The sequence below is a fragment of the Microtus ochrogaster genome, unplaced genomic scaffold, assembly GCF_000317375.1.
Source record: "Microtus ochrogaster isolate Prairie Vole_2 unplaced genomic scaffold, MicOch1.0 UNK73, whole genome shotgun sequence".
NCBI classification, from domain to species: Eukaryota; Metazoa; Chordata; class Mammalia; order Rodentia; family Cricetidae; genus Microtus; species Microtus ochrogaster.
In genome coordinates, this window is record NW_004949171.1 from 1808235 (window position 1) to 1834589 (window position 26355).

At 49.9% G+C, this 26355-nt stretch overlaps 5 protein-coding genes across 7 annotated transcripts in view; 1 reads left to right on the top strand and 4 right to left on the bottom strand.

Moving 5' to 3' along the window:
• Positions 1–3140: 3140 nt before the first annotated feature.
• Positions 3141–7099, bottom strand: Rrp8 (ribosomal RNA processing 8). Its single transcript, XM_005370226.2, has 7 exons — positions 6844–7099; positions 5324–5684; positions 4636–5089; positions 4407–4536; positions 4163–4269; positions 3988–4084; positions 3141–3779 (listed from the first exon to the last, which is right to left on the bottom strand). The coding sequence occupies exons 1-7, from the start codon at positions 6940–6942 to the stop codon at positions 3660–3662; spliced, it is 1368 nt and encodes a 455-aa protein (XP_005370283.1). The 5' UTR covers positions 6943–7099; the 3' UTR covers positions 3141–3659.
• Positions 7100–7191: 92 nt separating this feature from the next.
• Ilk (integrin linked kinase) lies at positions 7192–13419 on the top strand. Of its 2 annotated transcripts, none has more exons than XM_005370229.3 (13): positions 7192–7252; positions 7645–7780; positions 10730–10895; positions 11049–11144; positions 11323–11419; positions 11516–11599; positions 11697–11782; positions 11927–12036; positions 12129–12256; positions 12333–12454; positions 12539–12638; positions 12767–12897; positions 13031–13419. In XM_005370229.3, the coding sequence occupies exons 2-13, from the start codon at positions 7692–7694 to the stop codon at positions 13178–13180; spliced, it is 1359 nt and encodes a 452-aa protein (XP_005370286.1). In that variant the 5' UTR covers positions 7192–7252; positions 7645–7691; the 3' UTR covers positions 13181–13419. The 2 variants fall into 2 exon arrangements, with proteins under 2 accessions (XP_005370286.1, XP_026633375.1); XM_026777574.1 differs by lacking the exon at positions 7192–7252 and adding an exon at positions 9658–9897 and having other exon boundaries at positions 7702–7780.
• Taf10 (TATA-box binding protein associated factor 10) lies at positions 13398–14674 on the bottom strand. The gene is made up of 5 exons (XM_005370228.3): positions 14415–14674; positions 14174–14328; positions 13936–14000; positions 13734–13848; positions 13398–13568 (listed from the first exon to the last, which is right to left on the bottom strand). Exons 1-5 carry the CDS (start codon positions 14644–14646, stop codon positions 13479–13481), a joined length of 657 nt encoding a protein of 218 aa, XP_005370285.1. The 5' UTR covers positions 14647–14674; the 3' UTR covers positions 13398–13478.
• A 1991-nt stretch (positions 14675–16665) lies between these two features.
• Tpp1 (tripeptidyl peptidase 1) lies at positions 16666–22271 on the bottom strand. Its single transcript, XM_005370233.2, has 13 exons — positions 22209–22271; positions 22026–22097; positions 21624–21763; positions 20231–20381; positions 19915–20042; positions 19618–19796; positions 19307–19505; positions 18966–19154; positions 18661–18730; positions 18152–18272; positions 17880–18038; positions 17602–17727; positions 16666–17428 (listed from the first exon to the last, which is right to left on the bottom strand). Exons 1-13 carry the CDS (start codon positions 22250–22252, stop codon positions 17288–17290), a joined length of 1719 nt encoding a protein of 572 aa, XP_005370290.1. The 5' UTR covers positions 22253–22271; the 3' UTR covers positions 16666–17287.
• A 521-nt stretch (positions 22272–22792) lies between these two features.
• Positions 22793–26355, bottom strand: part of Dchs1 (dachsous cadherin-related 1) — a 33327-nt gene continuing 29764 nt past the window's right edge. For both annotated transcript variants that reach the window (XM_026777576.1, XM_005370232.2), the window contains one exon: positions 22793–26075. In XM_026777576.1, coding sequence (XP_026633377.1) covers positions 23464–26075 — 2612 coding nt within the window. In that variant the 3' untranslated portion in view covers positions 22793–23463. The remainder of the gene's footprint in view (positions 26076–26355) is intronic.

Consider the following 26355-nt stretch of genomic DNA (forward strand, 5'->3'; position numbering starts at 1 on the left):
TTCTTCTTCTCTCTCCTCCTCCTCCTCCTTCTCCTCTTCTTCTTCTTCTTTTTGGAGACACAGTTTCCCTGTGTAACAGTCCTAGCTGTACTGAAACTAGCTCTTGTAGACCAGGCTGGCCTCGAACTCACAGGGATTCACTGCCTCTGCCTCCCAAGTGCTGGGATTAAAGGCGTGCGCCACCACCGCCTGGCCTAAAAATTAAACTGCTTGTGTTTTTTGTTTTTTTCTTCTCTTTTGGTTTTTAGAGATAGGGTTTCTCTGTAGCTTTGGAGTCTGTCCTATAACTAGCTCTTGTAGACCAGGCCGGTCTCGATTCGCCTGCCTCCCAAGTACTGGGATTAAAGGCTTGTGCCACCACCGCCTGGCTCCAAACTTCTTGTATACTATGACTGCATCACCTTCAAAATCTGTCCTTCCTAAGTAGGGCAGGGAATGGAAGAAAACGGAAGCAGCTAAACTGCCTCTCAGTCTGGTATGAAAACAAGCTGGGCAGTGGAGGCAGGCGGATCTCTGTGAGTTCGAGACCAGCCTGGTCTACAAGAGCTAGTAACAGGACAGGCTCCAAAACAGAGAATCCTTGTCTCGAAGAAAAAAAAAAATCACTCCTACTATCCATAGCCTAATGTACAGTGCTGGAAAATATAGTTTAATTGTATGTCCAGAAGGGCTCCGGGGGAATTTTTCCACAGGAAAGTGAGACATGTCACTGGTAAGGAGATCCAGAAAATGAAAATAAATTAGTTGACAGAAGGGGTATTTTAGGAAGATGGAGGGGTCATGTATAGAAGTAGAGAGGGCACGGAGTGCAGGGGGAGTGACTAGCAAGCTCCTGCTGGAGAACTGAGGAGTTAAGATGCAGCTGAGCAGAACAAAGCCTGGGTAGGATCACACAGGACCTGGGAAGCAGTCTGTCTTTTGTTCTCAAGCAATGAGAATCCATTGAAAGATTTTACAGAGAGGTGACATAATCTGATTTACATTTTCACAAAGATCACTTGGCAGTATGGAAAATGAATTGCTTTGGGAAGCAGAGGCAATTAAATCCCCATAGCAATCACTGCAGTAGCCCAAAGTCCGACAACCAGGTGGCTAGTTAGAGAACTCACCCAGGAGGGAGGATGACCTGGACCTGAGAGGCTCGCATTACTAGTCTCTGTGAGCACCAGAGGGCTTTGTGTGGTTACGTAACTGTTGAGTACTTGGAGCTGAGCTGTCTCTGCCAAGATCACACTGTTTCTTTTGGAACTATGTTCTCTCTAAGGACTATTTTACGGAAACAAAATCAGGAGCACACGAATAATTGCAGAACACTCTGCTTGGAGAGCTCTGAAAGGGATACTGAACATGATCCAGGTCTAGATCGATATCCATACCCAGCTTTATTCTTGGCTCCTATAATCCTAAAGGAGTAAACTCTGTCTGCCGTGGAGAAACGCTGAAGCAAGCCTATAATCTTCTTGTTCTATTTGTTTGTTTGTTTATTTACTTAGCTTTGATTGAGGCTGCAGCAAGCCTATAATCTTCTGTTTATTCATTATTTATTTTACTTTGTTTTATGCGTGTTTTGCCTGCATGTATGTCTGTGAACCACATACGAACCTGGTGTGCCCAGAAGCCAAAATGGGCATTGGAGTCTGATAAAGGTTACAAGCTACTTTGTGGGTACTGGGAATGGAACCTGCATTCTTTCCCAAGAGCAACCAGTATTCTCAACCACAGAAACATCTGACCCTTCTCCACTGTGATATTCTTAGTTAACGTGATCAGCTCAAGGAATAAATAATTTAAATCAGCATGTATAATTCTGTGTAACAAGTAACCGGCCCCTGTGGTGGCTTTAAATCTCCCTTCCAGCTTTGCCTCACCTAAGTCAGAGAGGCTGCATTGGAAAATGGAGGAGAGCTCCCTGGTCTCCATAACTTTTTCCCATCTCCTTGCTAATAATTCCAAGCACAATTACTGAGTAGGAGAGTCAAGGAAATGCAAGTCTAGCTTGACTCGGTGGTTTGAATGACAGGTCTGGTGGACATTCAAAGGGGAAAATCCCTGTTACTGCCCCATAGATACTACACTATTCCGGGTGGCCTCCTGAAACCATTCCATCAGCCCAAATGGCTGACTCCTTGCTGCTTGCTGTGAAGTCTCTTTATCTCTTCAAAATGGTACCATGGGACTGAACCCAAGCTCACCTTACACTTAGCACAAGATGTACAGAAGATATGCATGTGCTCTTGCCAGGTCTGTCAGGAGCATAAGGAAATCGTCAGGGCACCTTCTGAGAATGCAAGCCAGTGCCAAAGCAGCAGCACCCACTCCACACCATCCAGCCTCTGAGCTTTTCCTTGCCTTTATTTTTCAGGGCAGGAGTAATTCTAGGCTCATCAAATCCTCAGCAGTAGGAATAAATACCTCATGCTTCCCTAATGGTCCCAGTACACCTTAGCTGGAATTGTGGGCAGTGGGCAAGCCCTGACCCTTTCCCCTTTCCTCCATCTGGGGGCTGGGTTCTGATAGACCAGTAGTAAGGGCAAGTAACAAGCTCCTGCCACAACCATGTACCATGCTCCCATCCTCTCATGACTGAACTTAGTGTGTTATTAACCCTACCAATACTTCTATGCTTCCTTAGTTCAGGGTCTCACTGTGTGTCCCCTGGGGCCTGCTTCTGCCTCCCAAGTGCTGGAATTAAAGGCATGTACCACCACACCCAATCATTACTCATTCTCACCTATTCTCCTCCAAATGGTCTTCATCTTCTCGAAATCCCAGTCCTCTTGCCACGTTTACTTTTAATGAATAAATTTTGCTTCCTCCTTCAAGGAGAAAACCCAAAGCCACCAGAAAAGAATTTCAAGGACCCTACGCAGATCTACAGAACCAGAAACGACAGGAGAGTGCTGGGAATGCATCATAATGAACCTTGCGGATAACTCTACCAGTTAACTCAGTTAACATGCTGTAACACAAAACTTCTACATTTTTCAAACGAGAAATGGAATAGTCAGGAATTAAGTGATTAAGCTGGGTATAGTGGCCCTCACCTGTAATCCCAATAATTATGAGGCTGAGGCAGGAGAACTGCCATTTGAGGTTAGCCTGGACTAGTGTGAGATGCTGTCTCAAAACAACAACAGGAAGGAAGGAAAGAAAGAAAAAAAGAAATGAAATGATTCTCAGCCCCAAGAATGAAATTAAATAACTCCCAGCCCCAACTGGCAAACTAGCACTGGGACCTGCCATGAGACAAAAGCTGTGTGTCTGTAGCCTTGTAGTTCAAGGAGCAGAATCTACGGACGAGCAGAGACTAGACAACACAGAAGATGGCACAGTGGAGTGCCCACGAGCCTTCTGAAAAATGAAGAGAAACCAAACCCAGAGATCCATCAATTTCAAGCCAACTACTTTACATGATATCTGAAGGGACCCACAGTTCCCAGATATACCAAACCCTTCACAATAAACTCCTCATTCTTGAGCCTGCTCAGGTAACTACATGCTTTTTGTAGCCAAGAAGGCTCCAGCAGAGTAGAGCTGAGCAGTATTCTTGGTACAGAAGGAGGGTGGCACCAGGTCCTGGCTCACAGCGTAGGCAGGTCCAGTCTTCAGAGTTCTGAGTTTGGAGTCTGAGCCCTCCCCTTTTAACAGGTATACACTGATCACCTGCGCTTGTAGAGACAGGGCTGAAGTTTCAGGCCTGAGAGTTGGGCCTTGGGTCCGACTCGAGGAGGCCCAGTCTTTTCAAAGTCAAACAAGAAGAAGTGGCTGTTGGTCAGGTCCTAGGAGCAGAAAACACCAATAAGCTACAGAATCCTCACCTCAACCATACCTCTCCATGTGTTTCTCCAGCTTAGAGAACTTTTCAGATCCTCCTGGAGTTTTGTCTTGAAAGAGCAAAATGTCTACTTCTGTGGTTACAGCCTCCTTCTTGAACACCATTATCCAGAAAAGAACAAAAACAGGGGCAGACCTCTTGGGGACCCTTACCTTGTAGATGACCTTAAAGCCAAGTTTGGTCACAGCCCCCAAAAATGTCCGAATATCCTCAAAGCGGCTGCTGACTTCAGCTACTTTGAGCAGACCCCTGGGAAAAGGAGGAAGTTGTGTGAATGTGTAGACACATGTATGCACACAAAAATTCACCTGTGTCCTAGGGACTCACCCTGGTTTCAGCACTCGATTTGCCTCCTCAAGGAAGTCCCTGATGTTAGTTCCCATTAGTGAAAGGCAAAACACAGCCACATCCACAGATTCATCCTCCAGAGGCACCTGATGAAGACAAACGTTAGAAGGAGCACACAGTACTGTAAGGGGAAACAACACCAGTGCCTGAAGTGGATAATAGGATGGGAAGACCAGGAGGAAGGGTTAGAAAAAGCACAGGCCAGATACATAGAGGTGCTTACCTGGGCCATGTCACATACAGTGACCCTGGGGTCCAGAGAGGCCAAGTCAAAACAGTGTACAGGGTTCCGAACACTTGAAGCTAGGCGGCAATCTCCACAGCCAAAGTCAGCTACCACCAAGGATGCAGGCCTGGGAGTGGAAGGGAGGGTCACATGCTGGTCTGGTCTAAGTCCTCCATCACCCACTTCACCCTCACTCAGTGTACAGCCCTTCCCCTCCTCCCATTACTTCTGGCGGAGATCTTTGGCAATACGATCCACTGGGTGCAGTGGCCACTTCTTCACTTGTTTCTGAAAGCCACGGTGATAGAGCAGAAAAGCCTCAGGGTCTTCCTGGAAGAGGCGCTGGGCAGCACTGCTGGGCCCCGAGTACAACTGTTCATTAAGGTATCGAAATCGCGCCCCATCCAGCCGTTGTGTCATGCGTGCTCGCAGGGCTCCAGCGCGAGCCTGCAGATCGTCTGATGCTGGTGCAGGGAGCGTCTCAGTCTCCTCTGTGGAAGCTTTGGAAGGAACCTGCTCTGGTGTCTGAAGTGGCCGAAATTTGTTCTTGTGTCTCCGCTTGTTCTTCTGCCGGTTCCGCCACTGTTTGCGGCTCAAGGTATGTAAGGAGTTACAGGATGTGGACTCAGGGCTTGGCTTGGATGGGTCAACTGTAGCAATACTTGTCCTCAAATTGTGAACTGCAGAGAGGGAGATGAGAAGACATTTGAGGCTTGATCCCCTAAATTCAGAGACATGGGAAGTCATCCTGGTTATTCCCTTGTCCTTAAGACAGAGTCTGTGGTATGGATAAAAGTGCTCTTTACCATCCAGGCCACGGTGTGTGTGTGTGTGTGAGAGAGAGAGAGACTTTTGTCATCTATACAGTCAGCTCATAGGCCCCCTCCCCACCTCATAAACACATATGCTGGTACCTGTTTGGCCAACACTGTCCAGGGGCTGGGTTGGGTGTGAGTGGGAATATTTCTGGCATTTCCTCTTTCCTTTTTCTTCTTCAGTAGAGATCCCACCAAGAGAAATATGTCTTAAGCATTTCCTTTCTACTTCCTTGTCCTCAGAGTCACTGACAGATGACACCTGTTTTTGACATTTTCTTTTTCTTTTCTCCCCTACTTCCTTAGAGGTATTGGCAAGTGAGGTCCTTTGGAGGTATTTATTCTTCCTTCCTACCTCCTCCTCCTCAGAATCGCTGCCAGGGGGGCTGGGGGATTTCCGGGAAAGAGATGCTGCTTCCAGGGTCCGTAATGTGGCTAGGAGATGCCGGCGCTTGCGGCCCTGGAGGCAAAAGAGGGATGAGAGTAGGTCTGAGAACGGGAGATGCGGACTTGGCTCAGATACTGCTGATACTTCCCAGCCCATTTAAAGAGTCTGTTGTGAGGTCTGACAAGCCCAGGACTTTCAGGTTGCAATCCCAACCTCTGGGAAACTGGAGAGTGGGAAGATGCTTCTACCCTACTTTTAAAAATGTGTAAAGGGTTGTCAGGTGATGTTCCTTAAAAGAATGTGCTAAGGTCACAAACAAGACTGCAGCTGACAGCATTCTAGGAGCGCCAGAGAGGTTTCTTGAGAAAGGAAGGGCAGCATCCATCACAGAGGTCTACTAAAGATGTTCCTAACTGCAGCAGAGAGAACAGCCTGATAGGGTGAAGCTGCACACAGGCGGGCCAGTGGCCTGCATTACAAGGCTGGGCTCCACTAAAAGTCAGGAACCCCCTCGGGAGGGATCCCCACACCTGAGGAGGCTCAAAGGAAAAGATTTCTGGGAAGCTGACTTGTGGTGCAAGTCCTGCTGCTGGTCCTCGGCCACGTATTTACCTCGGAAGTTCTGGGTTCCCTGAAGCTCCTTTGAATAGTGATTCTGATAACCCTCCCTGTCACCTACTTTGATTGTGTCCAATATACTTTCTACAGTAAACTAAAAACCTTTTCAAGACCGGGGATGCTGTTCAGTACTGAGTACTAGTCTACCATGCTGAATCCCTGGAACTGATCTCCAGTATAAAGTGATGCCAGGTGATAGAAAATGTGGAGAAACTACTCCGCTGCTAAAACAACTCCACTGACTTCTACCCTTAGTGTAGAAAACTTAAACTTAACTTTTCAAACCTTTCATTTACTCTGTGCTCCACCCTCCGAATCTCGCATTCCTATTTGGATACCCTCGAACCCGGTGTGTTGCTGCCCCCGGGCTTCTCCACGTTTTTCTACGTCTCAGGTACTCTCTCCTCCGCACCAACTTCTCACCAACTGTATTTTAAGGTCAGTTTTTGTTGTTGTTTTGTTTGTTAGTTTCTGGATCTTCAAATAAGGACTAACTCCCTCCATCCCGATCCACAACAGCACTGCAGGCTCTCCCGGTCCCCAGCACGCACAGAGGCGGCCCGGGAGAGTAGGCTTCGCCGCCTCAAAACAGCCCAGTCTCGGGGCCGCTCACCTTAACTGGCGGGGCAGTCGCCGGCCGGGTCTGCGTTGTCGCGGGACGGAGGCCCACGACTGCTGGGGCCGCCTCGACCCACTCGGGCTCCTCGAACATGCCGAGGAACAGCAGGGTCGCCGGAGCCCACGCTGCGGCGGCGCACGTGCAGAGCCCGTCAGGGAGCCGGAGTGCTGGACTCAGACCAAATCCAGCCGGAAGCCACCGAGTGAAAGCCTGTGGTGGCTAGAGCGGCTGGCGCGGAGCAGAGCACCATCGAATGCAGGAGCTGGAGAGCTAGAGAGGCAGTAGGAGGTCGGAAGGGAGGGACGGCGGCCGGCGCTGGCCGGAGAGGGCCGGGGCGGGGCCGGGAGGCGGGCGCGGCCGAACGGGAGTTCCCCCCGAGAAGGCGCCTGCGGCCCGAGTCCCGGTGAGTGCGAATAGCTCAGCGCCCTACCCCACATTGGTTCTGCAAGCCTGTCTCTGCGATCTCTGCAACAGTTCCGAGTTGGGAGCCGGGGCGGCCGGGAAGGACCCCTGTCCCCTCCCCCGGGTGTTTGCAGCTTGCCCTCCCTCCCCCAAGCGGTACTTGCGGATCGGGACTCGGTGCCTACTGACGACCAACTCAGGAGATTAGCCGAGTCTCTCCTACATCGCCAGACTCCGCCTGTCCCTCGGCGCCCAGGGGTTGTCCACTGCCCGAAATCCTTCATAGACAACCACTGTCCCTCTCACGACGCCTAGCCTCCCACCCCAGGGCAGACACTTCTATTCTGTAGCGAACAGAGACGGACTCATCCTCTTGTCTCTGCTTTCCTGCAGTCCCCAAAGGCTTCCCTAGTCCCGGGTCTCAGTGCCGGGACGCCGCTATGGACGACATTTTCACTCAGTGCCGGGAGGGCAACGCGGTGGCTGTGCGCTTGTGGCTGGACAACACAGAGAACGACCTCAATCAGGGGTGAGCTGAAGCGCTGGCAAGCGAGAGGACGACTATCAGTCCACTCTCCGCTACTTGGGGTGGGGGGGTGGGGGGCAACTGACTTTGCTATCCAGTGTGAGAAGTAGTAAGCACAGACTGTTGAGGGCGGGGGACCTACACAGAGGAAGCTGTGTCTGAACTGAGTTTTTATTAAGCTTCACAATCGGGTTCCGGGTTGCTTTGCAGCCTCTATGAACTCATGTCAAAGGCACACCACAGTGCCAGGAAATTGTCTGGAATTACATGTGGTTGGAGGATAGGTTTCTGTGCTCTAGGGCGTTGGATAGAAGTGGAAAAGGACAGATGTCTGTAAGCAAAGTTCTGAAGCTGTGCAGTGATGAGACTACCCATTTGTCAAATGTCATCCTGGATGCAGTGGCTTTGGAGTGATGTTTTGAACTAGAATTGGGACAGGTGAAAAACTAGAAATGGTGAGATCCCCCAGAGTCATGAGGATGAAGTAATTGACTTGGCATAGGAACTGAGGAACTCAAGGATGATCTGGGTTTCGTGAAGTTTGGATACTTGAAAGTTGCTGATGTTCGTTTCTGGACTGACTGCAGTTATGGTGACCCTACAGCAACTGGGAAATGTTAGGCAGGGTATTCGTTTGTAGATTTGAAGTTTGGGAGAAGTCTGTCTGGGAGACCAAGAGACAAATTATCAGCTAAATGGTATCTGAAGATTCTATAGTGTGAAAAATAGTACCTCGAAAAAGTAAAAAATTAAGGCACAGGATTAGAAGCCTGGCTGACTGACAGGGAGCAACTACCTGGAGGAGAAATAAGAAAATGAATTAATATTAGAAAATGGTTTAATCAAAGGAGAGCTATCAATAGTAGCAGAGGCTCCTGAGAACTTAAAGAATATGAATGACCATCTAGAAGGCTTCATTAACTTACATTTAGGATATATTTGATCTCTGTGAATGCTATTGCAGAAAAGTAACAGGAAACTGCATTGTACTGGTTCCTTCAACTAAGGAATACCGCCTGTGGTGGGTGCCAGAGTCCTTAAGTCAGACATAGTCTATTATACCCTAAGATGACAGAAGTGAGGAAACGGAAAAAATATGAGCACTTTCTAAAACGCTGGCTGATTTAAAAAAAAAAAAAAGCAAGAAAAGCAGTATTGGGAAAGTTTGGTAGGTAGCTTTGGTTTGCTTTTGGAGACAGGGTGTCATGTAGTTAGCTCAGAGTGGCCTCCAGCTCTCCATCCTACTGCCTCAGCTTCCTAGTGCTGGGTTTTCAGTTTGCTGCCACCATGTGTGACTTTAAGAGTGTACTTTTTAGGTTGCAAAGGATCATCTGTCATCCTAGACCAGGTTTTACCAGTTCCCTATAGGCTGTGTTATTTCTCTGTAATCAAAGTTACTTGTTTCATTTTTCACATAATTTGTATGCTCTCTCTGGCAGACACTAAGCTCTGACATCTGTTTTGTTGGTAAGGAAACAGAAGTTTAGGCTGTTGTCCAGTGGGAGTGGTATTTTTGAAGATTTCTTGCTGTCAAAAGGTGAAAGGGTATTGTTAGGGAAACCAGAAAGATTTGGTGGCGTGAGGGGATAGGGTGTGGTGCTGGAGGTGGTTAACTCCCTGATAGCCACCTATCTTGAGATAGAAATCTAGGCCCTAGGGTGACAGTACGCAAAACCCTAAGCTTTTATTTTTGCCCTCAAGCTTGGGCTTATTCTGAGGCCACAAACTGCTGGAGGCTGTTAGATCAGAACACGTGAAAAGTCTGGGAGACAAGACTGATAGCAACGGATATGCTCATATCCTGGGAAAGCTTTTGCTAATAGTGTTAGCAGATGAGGGCAAACTAGAAGAACAAACTGGAGTTTTTTTTTTTTTTAAAGCTACATAACTTCCTTCAGCTGTTGGGGGATTCTGGGTGACCAAGCCTGGATCAGCTCAAGACTCCTCCTCCAGCCCCCTCACAGGAAGTGACCACAGCACTAAGGCATCTGGAGGCTGCAGTCCTAGACCACAGACCGCCCCCTGTTCCGCCCCTTAGATCTGCATCCCTGGACTGGAGGGAATTTCCTTTTATGGCTCCAGGCTGTCAGTGTGACCCAGCCCACCCAATTGTTTTGTTTGTACGTGTCTCTTTTTAAAATATGTGTTCCTAGGGAATAAAAATACAAACCAGATATACCTTTTATTCTAAAACTTCCATTAATGTTTTCTTTTGTGTGCCCTGGGTTGGAAGTCAGAAAATCCTGTTTTGTGTGGCTGTCTGCCTCATCAGCAATCAAAAAGCATGTTTCCTTGTCATTATATCCCTCCAAAACATTTTAATTCCATTCCATTTTTAGATGTTAGTTTCAATACCAGAGCCAAATAGTAAGCATGTTTCTTCTCCTAAGTTATGGCCAGCCTTCTCCAATATGCCCCTTTCCCATTAACCTGCAGAGAACATCAGCTGTCAGACTGTCCTCAAACATATGATCTAACAGGCAAGACAGCATATATTAACAGATTCTTACAGTCGTCAGTGTAACTTTACAGCAAGATGCACAAGCAGTGGAAACAAAGGATTGCAGGTGTTGCTAAAGATATATGACTAGAGATAAAGCTTAGTATATAGCATGTGCCATTATGTACAAAGTCCTGGGTTTGATTTCTAACACTGTCCTTAAAGGGAGGACAGGGCAGAGGAAGCCAAAGGACTCCATGAAGAGTATTATCACCTAATGAAGAACTGCTAGAGGAAGGGTTTTAGATGTGGTCATTAAAGTAATAAACCTTACAGTTGTAGGGACATCTAAGTGATTGTTTGGGTGTGAAGCTCAAGAGAAAATCTGAATTGAACTTTGTGAATAAGAACTAAGCATTAGAGAGGCAAACCTCAGTGAATATAGAACCAACCTCCCATCAAAACTTTAATTCCCCAACTCAAGCTTAAGTGTCTATGCCTTTTTCTTAAAGGGATGATCATGGCTTTTCGCCCTTGCACTGGGCCTGCCGAGAAGGCCGCTCTGCAGTAGTTGAGATGCTGATCATGCGGGGAGCACGGATCAATGTGATGAACCGTGGAGATGATACCCCCCTGCATCTGGCGGCCAGTCATGGACACCGTGACATTGTACAGAAGGTATGGGCAAACCCTTCACCATCCACATCTCACATGCAGTGTGAAGTCAGTAACAGGCACTGTCCTATGGAGCATGTGTACTGTTCTCCCTTCCTTATGCCTAGACAAACATCTCATTTGGGACTGTCTTTTTTTCTTGGCCACGGGGTGCAGCTGTTACAGTACAAGGCTGACATCAATGCAGTGAACGAGCACGGGAATGTGCCCCTTCACTATGCCTGTTTCTGGGGTCAAGACCAGGTGGCAGAGGTAAGTACTCAGACCCCAAATCCTAGGATGAGTGGGAAACAAATTGAGCATGGAACCATCAACCCATCCTGTCAGTTCTACTGTGTGACTCTTACAGGATTGTGCATTGCATCTGTGTTCATGCTTGCTTGTGACTGACAGTAACAGAGGCCCCTGAATAATTATCTTTTCTTTTCAGGACCTGGTCGCTAACGGGGCTCTTGTAAGCATCTGTAACAAGTATGGAGAGATGCCTGTTGACAAAGCCAAGGCACCCCTTAGAGAGCTTCTCCGAGGTCCATTCTCTACCCCTAGCTTGTGTTCTCTTGTCCCATTCTGTATCTCCTCCCTCTATACTATACTTAAGGCTAAGACTTGTTTTTCTTCCCCAGAACGGGCAGAGAAGATGGGCCAGAATCTCAACCGTATTCCATACAAGGATACATTCTGGAAGGGGACCACTCGCACTCGGCCCCGTGAGTCACTACTGTGGGAGGAGGGGTTGTAATGCAGGATCCTAGGCTATGGGGGTGGGTTAGGGTGAAGTCATACCTGACCTGCTCATATTCTCAGGAAACGGGACCCTCAACAAACACTCCGGTATTGACTTCAAACAGCTCAACTTTCTGGCAAAGCTCAATGAGAATCATTCTGGAGAGGTGATCCTTGCCCTTCTTGCTCCTCCCTCTCTAATACAAACTGCCACTCTGTCTTGCTAAGGTTTTTTTTTTTTTCCAGTTAATGAAAAGGAAATAGTATAACCTGAGCTAATGCCTCCTAACCTCTACCTGTCTGTCCTTCAGCTATGGAAAGGCCGCTGGCAAGGCAATGACATTGTTGTGAAGGTGCTGAAGGTTCGAGACTGGAGTACAAGGAAAAGCAGGGACTTCAATGAGGAGTGTCCCCGGCTCAGGTGGGACAGCTGAAGTGGAAGCTGTTGTTGAACCCCAAATAGTACTGACGAGGGAAATTCTGTTGGGTCTCACCACTCTTTCTTTCCCCCAGGATTTTCTCACATCCAAACGTACTTCCAGTGCTAGGTGCTTGCCAGGCTCCACCAGCTCCCCATCCAACTCTTATCACACACTGGATGCCATATGGATCTCTCTACAATGTACTACATGAAGGCACCAGTAAGGATGCTGGCCTTGTTGGGAAGGGACTAGAATAGAGACAGACTCTAAATTATTGATTCTTGTTTCCTGTTAGATTTCGTTGTGGACCAGAGCCAAGCTGTGAAGTTTGCTTTGGACATGGCAAGAGGCATGGCTTTTCTCCACACACTGGAGCCTCTCATACCTCGCCATGCACTAAATAGCCGTAGTGTAATGGTGAGGTCACAAGTTTACTACTGGGCCCTGAAGCCCTCTGCTTGCCTACAATAGGACCCACTTTTTTGAACTTCTCTTCCTCAGATCGATGAAGACATGACTGCTCGAATCAGCATGGCTGATGTCAAGTTCTCTTTCCAGTGCCCAGGGCGCATGTATGCACCTGCCTGGGTGGCCCCTGAAGGTAAGTGAGGGCATCATGTTGATTGATGACAATCAATCATTCAATTGACAAGAACCAGCTCAGTAACAGTAGAAGAGGCAGAGATAGACAGGTTAGACAGCTGGAATACTAAGCCCTATTCCTTCCAGCCCTGCAGAAGAAGCCTGAAGACACAAACAGACGCTCAGCAGACATGTGGAGTTTTGCAGTGCTTCTGTGGGAACTGGTGACACGAGAGGTGCCCTTTGCTGACCTCTCGAATATGGAGATTGGAATGAAGGTGAGCACAGAACTACTGATACTTGTACTCCTCTTGGTTTGTACAGATAGACAGTAAACCCATTGAAGGCTCAAAGGTTTTAACGTGTGATCAACTCAGTTCTGAAGCTCACCTTATTCCTTAAAATCTGCAGGTGGCACTAGAAGGCCTTCGGCCTACCATCCCACCAGGTATTTCCCCTCACGTGTGTAAGCTCATGAAGATTTGCATGAATGAAGACCCTGCAAAGCGACCCAAGTTTGACATGATCGTGCCTATCCTGGAGAAGATGCAAGACAAATAGGACTGGAAGGTCCTTGCCCAGACTCCAGAGGTGTCAAAACATGGTTGGGGGAGTGCGCTTCCCCAAAGCTGAAGGCCTCTGGTTGCCTCCCCTGTCTCCAATCATGGTACTACCCCAGTTATGGGGCTCATCCCTACCACTGTAGCCCCAAAAGGGGCTGGGCTCAGAGCTTTGTCACTTGCCACATGATGTCTCCCAACATGGGAGGGATAAGCCCTGCCTGTCACAATAAAGTTTATTATGAAAACAGGCTGTTGTGGGGACAGAGGAAAAGACAAATGCATCTGGGTTAGGTGGCTCAGGTGAAGTAGTGCGGCTTCTTCACATTGATGCCATATTCACTGAGGGCAGGGGTCAAGTCCTCCATGGTTAGGGTGTACTTGCGGTCCTATGGGAAGAGGGAAGATCACCAGCTGAGCACAGTAATCCCAGATTCCAGTCCCTTCTGAGTGACTCTGAGTAGACCCAATACCTCCCCTAGGATGCTGCTCCCCAAAGGGGTTTCTGGATAAATTAGCCTGTACTGTTGTGGAAGGTGAGCCTTCTTTCACACCTTGCTCTTGCTCCGGGAGCTGCCAGAGGCTGTGTTCTTCATTTTGCAGTGCTGTAGGGCATCATTAGCAATATCTGAGATGAATTTCTGGGCAGCTAGTGAGATGAGCCGGATTCTAGAGCGGAAAGTGGGGAGGAGAGTAATGAGATATGTAACCAACCACCCAATACTCAACAATCTAACTTGCCCTGAGTTTACTCACATGCGTGGGTCTGAAGCTTCAAAGCCAGCACGGTTCAGGTAATAACCAGTCACTGCATCTGGGATCTGAGAAATCAAATTAAACAGCGGTCAGTATTAGCCATGACCCATGATGCGCTGGATGGAAAGGAGGAATAAAAAGAGCTAGTAGTGTAGCAAAGAGGACGCTTGAAAGCACGAAGGTGTGATTGAAAGGGACGGCAGAGAGCCAGGAGGCCTTATTCAGGCGGGAAGCCCACCGTAGGGGTGTAATCCTCCAGCTGCATCAAGAAGTCCACCAGTGGCGTACTGGACACTACGGGCTTCACTTCTCCGTTGGCCGCGCTTGGCAGGGCGTAAACCCCATTGGACATTGCCCCTTCTGGGGGAGCCGCGCCGCCCGCTGCCACCGAGGCTGAAGGAGAACCGACAACGGAGGTGAGAAGAGCAGGGTTCGGGGCCCAGTCCGAGACCCCCCCATCACCCGGCCCCGGCGCTCACCTGGCCCGCGCCGCTCCGCCGGCTCCCCGGCCCGCACCACTACGGGGCCCGTGCCCGTAGTGGCGGCTCCAGCCCCGGGTCCCCCTGCTGTCCCCGCGGGGCTGGCCTTGCTCTCCGTGGCTAAGCTGGTGGGCAGCGTGGCGGGAGCCGACACCGGAGGCGCCGGACCCGCGACAGAGGCGGCACAGGCCGGCGCCGCCTCGGGGTCCGCGCCGGAGCCGCTGCAGCTCATGGGGCTGGTGGGAGAGGCGGCGAACAGAGCCACTTCCGCTTCCGCTCGCCTAGGCGCACGCCGCGTGACGTTACAGTTCCCGCCCACCACTCTGGGCGGGCCTGCGGCCGCCTCACCAAACAACCTCTAGTTGACTGTGGGCAAATTAGGTGTTGACTGCCAGGCGGAGGTCGGCCCTGAGCGATTCTGGCCAACACCCCGCGGTTCAACTCACGCCTGAGTGGGGCCGCAGAGCATCCAGGACTCTGCACACTTCGCCTGGGTGCAGACTTTGGGGACTCATCGGTCAGACACTTCTCCACTGTCAGTCTCCTGACAGCCTTTAGTCTTTGTAGTTCCCTTACTTAGCCGTTTAAGGGTTATAGTGGATTTGGTGAGTGTCCCTCCCACCCACTATGATCCTAGGAATGTGCTGCTGTAAATGGAGAGAGAAGAGTGTTTCATCCTGAAGAAATAGCATGCCAAAGTCACAGCGAGTGAAGCATATTTGCAATTCAACAGTCGTTTATTTAATTCCTAATTGCCAGCTGGGCTGGGGTCTAGGAATACAAAGTTACATAGGATAAGATTCTGGCTTCCTGGCAACAACGGTCTGGGAAAGGATGGCAAAGGAACTGGAGATTCAGTACTATGTGGTTCCCCAGCTACATGTAGGTACAGTGCAGGGAAGAAAGGGAGTTAATATCAGTTGCCTAATTCCAAGTGTCATATATTATCAACGTTTATTCTCTGATTTTGAAGGCAGGTTTTGATGCCCATGACTTTTACCCAGTAATCTTCAAACAGTTTGTACAAGTAAATATACTCCTTGATCTGGAAGATGACTTACCCATGGGTGGGAGGTCAAGGGTGTTGAAGGGCTTTGGGAGTGATTCCCCACCCCAAGTGCTTCTTACAGTTTAGAGGAAAACAGTATGGGCTCAAAGTTAATGCAGTTGCAGTGGAGATGAAGAGGTGTGTGTGTGCGCGCGCATTTTTGAGGCAGGGTCTCATTATGTAGCCCTGGCTTGCCTCAGTCTCTCTATGTAGACCAAAATGGCCTCAAATTCACAGCATCTTGCCTTCCTCTGCCTCCCGAGTGCTGGAATTAAAGGTGAGCACCACCATACCAGCTGATAAAGATGTATTTGAAAGGGAAGGTCAGTAGAACTTGTTGGTTAAAGTTAATAAGGAGGTGGAAAAAATGAGTTAAGGGCTATAGGTTTTGAAAGAGGCATTGTACTATAGTGGCATTTCACTTGCATTTTAATAAATAAAGCTCACCTGGGGATCAGGAAAGTAAAACAGCCACACTGGCCAGCCTTATAGGCCAGCCAATAATGACATACACCTTTAATCCAGTAGCCACAATGACCTGCACCTTTAATCCCAGTAGCCACACTGGTTGCCATAGAAACTGGGTGGTGCATGACTTTAATCCCAGTGGTGCACACCTTTAATTCAAGAACTAGAGAAGATTATAAGATGGAGGAGAAGCTCTCACACACAGGCTCATTCTGAGATTCCTGGAGGCAGGGTCGTCATTTTGGACTGAGGTTGAGGTAGGAGCAAAGAACTGGCTGCTTTGCTTTTTGGATCTTCAGGTTGAACTCCAATTTCTCTCCCTGAGTTTTTATTAACCGTGCTTCATTGTATCATATACCAAGAGATGAAATAGTTGAGGTTTGGCTAGGAGGAAGATGAAATATTGAGGTATCTTACATTTGAGGTATCAATCACTATGGGTATAGATGTCAGTGATTTGTTTTGAGGGGTGATGAATGATGCTGGAGCAATAAAGAACACCTGAATTCTTGGAGTTAGCCTAAAAGGAGGCAAACTGGTATGCTTAGAGTGGCTATGTGCTGGAAGCTAAGGAAAAAGGAAACTCATGGAAAGAGCAAAAACCCAGGTTCACAGAAGCTAGATGTTTGGGAATATCTAACAGCTGAAATAAAACCAAATGTTGCTTTACTGTAGCCAAGAAGGGGGAAATAAAATGTAAATTTTAAAAAAAATGACAAAAAAGTTGAAGCAAAATTTAAACGTGACAGTCATTTGTAATGACCTATTTATTTTGTTGAGAAATTTTGCCAATGAGAACCTATTTAAAACACTTTGAATTTACAAATTTTTAACTTTCTTTAGACTATGCAACTTGTTCTTAAAAGCAAAAACACAAAACAAAGACCGAGAAGTGTATACTGGATGAAATGTCAGGGAGACCATTTCACCTCGGTGCAAGGGGAAGAAAGACTAAACAGTGCAAAGATCTCATCAGAGTGAATGGAGAAGGAAACGTGAAGAGAAATGGAGCATCCAGTCAGTGCAGAGGTGGTAAGCCCGGACGGACCTGATGATATCAGGAATGGAAGGTAACCGCCTCATCCTCCTTTTACATCTCAAGTTGGAAAGAGGAAGAGATGGGGAAAGGGTGAGAGGAAATGTGATGGTTAGCATCTTGTTGCGTTAGGAGACCTGAGTTTGATGGAGCACAGCAGGGTTGGGAGTCAAACCTGCTCACAGCGTTTGAGGGTTAGGGAAAAGATGTTTGCGGGAGGCAAGTGTTAAGAGTTTAGCAGGGCTTCCATTGAGGCAGAATAAGGGACTAAGCCTTCTCCTGTAGTACAGGGGGCAATTGTGCTTTCCCAGCAGGAGAGGGTCAAGGGTTGAGTAGAGTCTTCAGTAGGGCTGGGAAGTTGGGTGTTCCCCAACCTGTCACTGGATCCCAGCCAGGACCAGAGCAGAAACCTTGACCTTCCACTTCTTCATTCAGACAGGACTCATGGCAGCCATGGGTTACCTGGGAGGAGGTGGTGGGCATCAGATCTGGGTCTGCTGGTACCCGTCCTCCTAGACTGTATCTCATTTATATTCATATCACAGAGAGAATCCCATATAGCGGAAGTCCCCCACGTTCATGTTAGCCCTTTCCATGTCCTATGACAACATCCATCCCCTTACCCCAGCACTTACATCAAAGAGTCCTGCTCCATGCTGCTGATAGAGCCGGGGATTGAGGAAGCCAAGAGGGGGGCGGCCATTGAGGATTCTGTGCTCATTTATCAAGGATAAAATTCCCCCAAACACTGGAGTAGAGGCCTGCAAGATGGAGATGCAAGAATAGGTCAAAGTTTCAGAGTTACAAGACTTTTGAGGAACCATGCTTGCAAAGATCAGAAGTCTCTAAGGAGTCAGGTGTTCTAGGTGCAAGATTTTGTAGGTAGAGGGTTTAGAGCTAAGCTGATTCTCACCGAGGTTCCAGATACCCATGGAATGGGGACCTTGTTGCTGACTACCCAGTAGCCATCAGAAAGTGCAGCAACATCTGGGTAGGCACGGCCACTAGCATTGAAGTAACTAGACGGTGGTAGATGAGAGCTGGACTTCAAGAACCGTGCCACCGCTTCCTCCTGAAGGACATTTCTGAGTGTGAGTATTGGCCAGTAGCCTATGGAGCAGGCTGCTGGACTGAGGATTACTCCCCCCGCCCATCCTCCACATATCCACACGAACATGCACAAACCTGGTATGAAGGCTGTGGGAAAACATTGCTGAAGCCTCCACCGCTGATATAGTCAACTACTTCATTTGTGATGAGGAATGGATTCCTGAACGAGGTGCCACCTACTGTAGTGACATAGGGGCTAAGGAGAAGACGGTATTCAGACAGTGGATGACTCCCAAGATGTGTGGAGGTAGGTGGGTGTGGTCTGGGTCTTACTGGAAAAGGGAGTAAGATTGTGCAAACCTGATATAGGGATTACTGAGAGCTTGAAAGCTCTCAAGACATGACTTGAGTTGACTTACATAGTTTTTACATGAGAACAAAACAAAATCTTGTAACTAAAATGACTAGAGACTAAGAAAGAGAAATATTGGTGGCCATTTTCTGCTCAGGAGTCTAGTAGCCTGGGACATATAGGAAGAAAAAGAGGGGAGAACAGCAATCAAGACAGGTAAAACTGAAGGTTGAGTCATAGCAGCTCCTGGTGGGGGCCAAAGTAACAAGTGCAAGATTTGCAGGGTGCTTACCTAGAAGCAGGGAAGCTAGGACGGAACTTGTGTCTTCCAGAGACAGACCAACATCCAGCTCCAGTGTCACCTGGAAGAGACATTAAATATTCAGATTAGTTAGTGAGAGCTTAGGGTGTAGGCTCATATGCCAGAGAAAAAATGTAGGTGCCACCTCTTACTGCAGGTCAGAGTTTACAGGTCATGTCAGTCCCTGTTAAGGCTCTGAGTTCCTATTATGAGGCCGAAACCAGGCTGAAGTGTCAGTTGGGACAACACGTCCAGGTTGGATAGGTGGGAAGTCAGAGTTTAGGGTAGAAGGTTACCCGAGGCAAAAAGTAGGGTGAGACCCCGAGCAGCAGCCTTCATGAACTCAGTGTTGACTCTTTGGATGTAGACGCTGCTGAGGGAGTCTTCATCATCTCCATAACTCACAGTATGTACATGTGGCAAGGTTGACTGATTGCTGAGAAGCAGGAGCCACTGCAAGAAGGGCTCCTGTGCTTCGTGCCGACCTGGATTGTTTTAAAGGAAGGGATATGAGTGGTCATTGAAGAGGTGCTAGACTCTCCCTTCAGTCCATGGCACCCCCTTGATAAAACAAAGCAGAGATCAACAGCCTACTCCAAACCACTCCCCCTACCCCAACTAATTCTTTTAGCAATACCAGGGCTACTGTAGACCCAAGTGGAGATGTTGGCACCAGCACTCATCAGGTATTCCACATCTAGACTGGCCTCGATCCCAGCTCGGCCTCGCCCCTGTTTTCCAACCACTCTGGCTACTGATGCCTGGTGTGCAAAATCGCTACCGAACAGGCGCATGAACTCAGTCAGATCTGAGTCATGGAAATACTGTTCCAGAAACTGTGGAAACAGTCAAATCAGAGATCATGAATCAGAGAGTGAGGTCCAGGGTAGTAAGGCACTAAAGGTATCTTGAGGAGGTTGTGAGGACACCAGGGCTTCACATGCTCACCTGGGCACAGGCCTGGCTGTTGTTGGTGGTGCCAGAGCCCACATCTTGTGCTGTCAGGTTGTATCGCTGACGGAGCACAGATGGAGTCACTCCCAGGTGCAGACCAACAGTTTCTACCCCCTGTGGCTTTGGACGTTGTCTCAGCGATGATGTAGGGGGAAAACGGTGCAGTCCCCCCACTGTGGAAAGGAGTCAGGCTTATGGAGGGCTTACAGATACTACTACTTCTGGCAACACCCTATGCCTCTTGTGGCATCTACACTTCTAGATCTGCCTTCCCCAACCCATTGGGTTTACCAAAGTCCACATGAGGAGCCAAGGCCTGGGGCAGCTGGTAGGGATGTGGGGACCTTACAACTTGGGTCTCCGCAGGTCCCCCCACATAGCGATGAAACTCAGCGCCAGGGAGCAGCAGCTCAGCCTGCCTGGAAGTCAGAAAACAGGAAGCATGGAGGGGAGAAGTGGCCTGAGCCCCTCTTACCAGCCAGTCATCATCTCCTCATGCATTAGCTATTACCCACAGGCTCGCAGCAAGCTCTCAACTTCCTTCTTTGGGAGTATTTTGTCTCCTTGGTAGGACAATTGACTCCATGGGGCAATCATTACTTCTCACCAGACACTCAGCCAGCAAGTCAGAAAGTCCTGTGTGGTCACTGAATGGCAATTCTGGGCTCCAGCTGCCAAGAGCCACTTTTGGACAGTGCGCAGGGTCAGTGGTGATGGCTGGACCAGCTTAGCAACATCCTCTAGGGTTAGGTACTTTCCTGCAGGGATTCAGAAGAGGATCTTGTCTTGATTAGTGACTTTCCTGGGTTGCCCGTTTGGACCTCAATCAGTAGACATCAAGACTTCTCAAGGAGGATTGTGTTGGTGCTAGACATACTGGGAGTCTAAGGGGAGAAAGGCTGGAGAGACTTGGAATGTCATGGCCAAGAAACACACACAGCATGCATTGCTGCAGTCACAAAAACGCAAGGAATAAGTTAATAAACTTTAAATGTCCCAGTTTAAGCTTATCTTCAGAAAAAATTTCCAAACTTTTGGAGCCAATTATACAGAGCCATTTAAGTTAGCTCAGATCTTCATACTTGTTGATTTTAAACAACATAATGATGAGTCATTCTTTCCTGCATGCAAGGAACTTCTTGGGTGATCTGAGGATGCCCCCTCCCCCACCTCCATCTTACACACACACACACACACACACACACACACACACACCCTTGCCTCACCATGCAGGACTTTAAGCAGGAGAAGGATTCAATCCAGCCTGACCATCAGAGAGAATGTTCTGGAATAGTGTGGGGAGTGCTCTGGGGAATGGGGTGGAGGAGAGGAAACTGCAAACCAGTTAGGGTGCTGGGCAGTAGTTCAGGAGAGAGAATAAACAACTGAGCTGGTGGCAAGAGGGATGGCCAGGGTGGATTAATCCAAAGGCAACTTAGGAGCTGAAGTAGAACTTCAGTATTATAACAGAGGACAGAGGAATAGATATGTTTGGGGGAGGACCGTGATTTGATAATCTATTATACATACTAAGTGCTATTTCTCCATTTGGTAGCTGGTAAGTAGAAGTCAAAATTTTACCTCTAGAACTGATGATAAAACATGTGCTCTTAAACACATCTACCCCACCCCTACCCTCATCTTACTGGAGGTTGAACCTAGGGTTTTACATGCTGAGTACCCCACCAACGAGCTTCTTAAGCCCGCCCCCCTAAAAAACACTTAAAAAAAATCTTGACAGTCTTGTTACACTGCCCAGGCAGGCCTTGGATTCAAAACCTTCCTGTTTTAGCCTGAGTATCTAGGATTACTACCTCATGCCTAGATTTGTTCTTAGCTTTAAGACTGAAGAATTCAGTGGAAGAGTTGGGGTGTGTATGTAAATGAACGTGGCAGTTACTGCCATTTGTCTGTCAGACGAGAAACGTGACCCTACATGACCTGCACCAGCCAGTGCCTGTTCCTGCCTCCCACTTCTTGCCCCCACTTCTGATAGGCACCGTATTGAGGAGAGCTGGGATCCGACACAGCCTGCACCAGCTCTGAGAGTCTTTCCAGGTTCTGCTGTTTCAGGGCAAAAGTGAGACTCAGCTCTTCTTCAGGGTCCACACGGCCCAGGGACACCCAGCCTGGGGGCAGCCTGCAGGGTCAGGGATACGACTTGGTTAGGCCGTGGATGGGAAATCCAGATCATGGAGGGTTTGGGATTAAGAACCGAGACTTTGGGTGAGATCCCAGATGCAGAAAAGCTTCAGAGGAAGTTAAGACAGGAGATTTAGCCTAAGGGTTAGTGGGTAAGGCTAGAGAGTGGGCACTAGGAGCAGCTGTGAGGGCAAGGAGAACTGGACCGAGCCAGTGGCTGCAGAGAAGGGTAAAGTACAGGCGGCACTAAATCCACTCACATCCAGCGCTGGTCCGGCTCAGGGCTGTAAGTGCATTTGCCAGTGATGATGAGAGCAAGGAGACCTAGGAGGCTGCAGGGAGGGCAGGTGGGTTCCATCAGGAGCTGACCACCACTGTATTCCCTCTACATGTAACCCCTAGAATGGAATCCCCTTTAGCTGCCCTCCCCACCAATTTCTCACCAGGCTTGGCGTCCCATTTTGGCTTTCGGCTGCTCTGGAGTCATGTGACAAGTCACATGAGCACTGTCTGTCACCTCCTCCATCTCCTTGCCTAGTAACTAGTGACGTTGCTGACTCCTCCCTCCCAAATGAGCTGTTTTGAACGCTGCGGCTGCTACCAGAATACCTCCTTTAAAGCATCTAAGCTTTAAAGGCTTAGGGCTCCTCGCCTGATGCTCAAGTCTGTCACTCCAGGGATCACAAAGGACTGGACTGTGAAGGTCCAGAGGTGTGGGCTACTCCTGGCCGTACAATCTTAGCAAACTAAGCTCTTAGAGCATAGGTTTCTTTATTTAAAATTCAGTGACTGTTGCATAAAAGCAATCTACCTCATACTTGGGAGTGAAAACATACACTGAGATAAAGCAAGCAAACCGTGGCTGAGACGGACCTGGCGGGCTCAGCAAAAGTGAGCTCTTATTAATGGCATTTCATGGTTCCAGGGTGTGTGTACATGGGCAGGGCTGAGGGTCTCTTCACTTACCTGCTCTTGTAACCACCCCCATTTTTTTCTAGATCCCCAGGCTTAGAACCCTACACTTCTCTCTATGCAGTCTCTCCTGGAGATCACTACATCTGAGTTCCTGCCCATGTTAGAGCGAAAACTTTGAAGAGACCAGGACTAGGCTCCTGAGCTCGCTGTGCCTGCCCTACTTCAGACGTCCACCCCTCTGCGCCTGCCAGGTGTCCACAGTACTGTTCCAGGCGACTTCTGGCTACCCTGACAGAACAGAGCCGGAGGCTGGATACAAACTGCAGTTTATTAAGGCTCCAGAGTGAGAATTGGCACTTGTTCTGGGCAGGGGCAGGGGTGTCAGAGGAACCCAAAGAAGCCGGGCCCTAACAGTTGGACGGACCTTCCCCATCCCCCTACCCCCCAATAAATAAAGTCTCAGCTCCACTGCAGGGTGCTGGTGCAGGACAGGAAGTCTTGGCTGAAGAGAACCCAAGGTTGTTGCCTCGTTCTTATGTCTCCCCACACTGGATCTCGTCCCAGGTCAATGACAAGTAGACCCTCTGTGGTCCTAACGCTGAGGAGGCTGGGGTGAAATGTGGGACCTGTCCCGACTGTAAGAGTTTGGGGTGGAGAGCTGGGGACTGGTGGTGGCCTCCCCATGGCCAGTCATGGTCCGAGGCTGCCCAGGGCAGGCTGAGAATGGGGCCTGCTTTGGGGACACTGTACGTATCCCAGGTCGGGGCCCGGTTAGGGCCACTGCTAGATGCGCAGCTCTGTGTCATCAGGCGGCTCCAGGCCAGACTCTGTGCTGAGTGCTGAAGCCGAGGGGCCCTGGGCTACCCCGAATGGCGAGACAACAGGGGAGCGAGCAGCCAAAGGAGACAGTGAGGGTGAGAAGCTGGGAGACATGGCGGCTGAGGACAGGGAGCCTTCATGGCTGATGGGGGAGCGGTGAGAGGCTGGTGGGAAGATAGCCCGGGCTGCAGCTGTGTTTGCAGGTTTCGGGGGAACAGACTTGGCTCCTGGGTGGGCCACAGCAGTGATGAGGGGTGGCGGGTCAATACGGGGAGCAGGAGGACATGGCCGGGCTTCATCCTTGAGCCGAGCTATCTCTGTGAAGACACTGGCCAGAGGCTGGAACTGGGGGCACCAGCTCAACAGGTAGTCCCAGTTATAGCTGCCACGGAGCTCTTCCTCACCAGCCACGATGGCTGTCAGTGCACCAGCTACACATGGCTTTCCATCTGCTGGGAAGCCATAGTCCCCAGTGGGTGCAGGGCTCAGGCCACAGCCCCCTAGGAAGGCTGTGGCTGGGGCTGGAGGCCCCTCCTCTCGGTACAGAGTGGCTCCCGCACCTGGCAGCAGCAGCCCTGCCTTTCGGCCCTTGTACCAGGTGTCAGGGGCAGGAGGCTCACAGGACGTGTCACTTAGTCCATCTGCATCCTGCTGGATGCCTGAGTCAGGGCCTCGGGCAGCCAGGGAGGAGGCAACGCTGGCCACACGGGGAAACTCATTGATCATGCGGATCTCGTCATCCTCCGCAGCCTCTGCTGAGCCTCGGCCACTCGAATGTGAAGGGTCCAGGGATCCACCACGAGGGTAGGGTCCTCCAGCTCCTGGCCCACCATAGCTAGGGAGAGTCTGATGATACAGATGTTCAGAGGGTGGTGGACTCGGGGGTTCCCGGCCCAGCTTCTGTAAAGAGCTACTGGCTATGGGTGCTGCTTGTGACATTGGGCCAGGGGCTGCCTCAGCCTTGCGGTTCCGTGCTCGAACGAGTCCCAGAACCAGAGCAGCCAGAGCAAGCACCACCACAACTCCCAGAGAGGCTGCCACAGCACCTACCAATAGCAAGTTGAGGTCAGGTGCCAGGCCCAGAGCAGTGTGGGTAATATCCACAGTCACAGGTACTGTGGCACTCCGAGATCCAGGCAGAGGCCCTCTTGCTACTACCTCCAGCCTTAACTCCCGAGGTGCTTCACGTCGGGTCCGGCCCCCAGCCCCAGAGGTGGTTGTTCCACTTCCTGGTGCCCGACTGTCCACTCGCAGGTACAAAGCACCTGTCGTCTGGTTGATACCAAAGTAAGGGGAAGAGGTAGCCAGCGAATAGAGCACCAGGCCATCAGCACCCCCATCCTCATCTGTGGCCTGCACATGGCCCAGGCTATGGCCACGCTGGGCACCTTCTGGCACTTGGAAGTGGAAAGCTGGAGCCAGGAATACAGGGTCATATTCATCTTCTCCAGTAACCAGCACCGACACAGTGACAGAGGCTGAGAGATTCCCAGCATCAACAGCACCCACTAGCAGACGGAAGCTTCCTGTGTGCTCATAGTCAAAGGGCACCCGTGCCCGCAATTCCCCTGTTGAGCTGTTCAGTGAAAATGCCTCACGACCCTCAGGCCCTGGCACTGCCTGTAATAGGCTGTACTGAAGTCTACCGAAAGTCCCAGCATCCCCGTCAATTGCATGTAGTGTGGTCACAAGGGTACCCGGAGGCTGGTTCTCAGCAAGACTAGTACTGAGCAAACTCAATGGGAAGGCTGGACCATGGTCATTCACATCCTGGACCTCAACTGTTATGGGTACCAAAGCAAAGTGTGTCCCAGCAGGATCAGCTGCCTGCACCACGAGCTGGTGTCGAGCCTGGGTTTCACAGTCCAGAGGGCGGGCCAGTCGCAGAACACCTGAGTTCTCATCCAGCTCAAAGAGCCCCAGAGGGTCACCTGAGCTGAGGGTGAAACGCACAAGGCCATGAGGTCCAGGGTCAGCATCGGAGGCCTCCACATGCAATAACTCAGCTCCAACAGGCATGTCCTCGGGTACTGTCACACGGTAGGATGCTCGGGTAAAGACAGGTGGGTTGTCATTGACATCCAGTACAGTGACAGTCACTGGCACAGTGGAACTGCGGGATGGCTGTCCGCGATCAGCTGCAGCCACAGTCAGATTGTACTGTGTCAGGCTTTCAAAGTCTAGAGGCTCAAGCAACACTAGGCAGCCCAATGCCTGGGGACCTGGTCCAACACCCTCCCCCACCTCAGCCAGTCGGGGTTCCAGCTGGAAGACTCGGCCCCGATTCCCACTGATGATTCTGTAGTCCACAGTGGCGTGGGTGCGGCTCCCATCAGCATCTGTGGCCTCCAGGGTGAGCAGGGTAGAACCAGGAGGCAAATCTTCAGACACGGCAACACGGTAGTGTGGCAGCGTGAAGCTAGGGTCATGATCGTTCTGGTCCTGCAGCTGCACGTGCACTGTGGCCCGTGCTGCCCGGCCTGGAGCCCCATGGTCTCGTGCTTCCAGCACCACGTCCACCATTCCTGGCCCCTCCTGGCCCAAGGCCACTGCTCCTACTGTCGTGAACAGAGTTCCTGGGATGAGAAGGGTAGGGAAAGAAACAGGTATTCAGTGACGTAACTGTGTCAACAAGGGCATCTCCACAGTCTAGGCATGGCTTTGGGAGTCAGCCTCCTAGGAACAGCCCATGTGCTGGGACAGTGTGCAGTGTCTTCAGGTATTCAAAGGTCAGGAGACAGCTTCCAGACATACAGCCAGGAGGGACCTTTATTAAAGATGGGGGCAGGGGATGTCCGCTCTGGGTCAGAGATTCAAGAGTCAAGATATGATGAAGTAGCAAATTTTAGGACTGAG

Bases quoted from the DNA above. Each gene is read 5' to 3' on its own strand.
- Taf10 (XM_005370228.3), bottom strand. From the start codon at position 14,646: ATGAGCTGCAGCGGCTCCGGCGCGGACCCCGAGGCGGCGCCGGCCTGT. The intron at 14,329-14,414 runs GTGAGCGCCGGG...GTTCTCCTTCAG, and splicing joins GGCGGAGCGGCGCGGGCCAG to CCTCGGTGGCAGCGGGCGGC. The intron at 14,001-14,173 runs GTGGGCTTCCCG...TTGATTTCTCAG, and splicing joins TGGAGGATTACACCCCTACG to ATCCCAGATGCAGTGACTGG.
- Rrp8 (XM_005370226.2), bottom strand. From the start codon at position 6,942: ATGTTCGAGGAGCCCGAGTGGGTCGAGGCGGCCCCAGCAGTCGTGGGC. The intron at 4,270-4,406 runs GTAAGCACCTCT...TGTCTTCATCAG, and splicing joins CTGTATGTGACATGGCCCAG to GTGCCTCTGGAGGATGAATC. The intron at 3,780-3,987 runs GTAAGGGTCCCC...TTCTGCTCCTAG, and splicing joins GCTTTAAGGTCATCTACAAG to GACCTGACCAACAGCCACTT.
- Ilk (XM_005370229.3), top strand. From the start codon at position 7,692: ATGGACGACATTTTCACTCAGTGCCGGGAGGGCAACGCGGTGGCTGTG. The intron at 10,896-11,048 runs GTATGGGCAAAC...CACGGGGTGCAG, and splicing joins ACCGTGACATTGTACAGAAG to CTGTTACAGTACAAGGCTGA. The intron at 12,257-12,332 runs GTAAGGATGCTG...GTTTCCTGTTAG, and splicing joins TGTACTACATGAAGGCACCA to ATTTCGTTGTGGACCAGAGC.
- Tpp1 (XM_005370233.2), bottom strand. From the start codon at position 22,252: ATGACTCCAGAGCAGCCGAAAGCCAAAATGGGACGCCAAGCCTG. The intron at 21,764-22,025 runs GTGAGTGGATTT...CTGACCCTGCAG, and splicing joins GAGCCGGACCAGCGCTGGAT to GCTGCCCCCAGGCTGGGTGT. The intron at 18,039-18,151 runs GTTTGTGCATGT...AATGTCCTTCAG, and splicing joins TCCCACAGCCTTCATACCAG to GAGGAAGCGGTGGCACGGTT.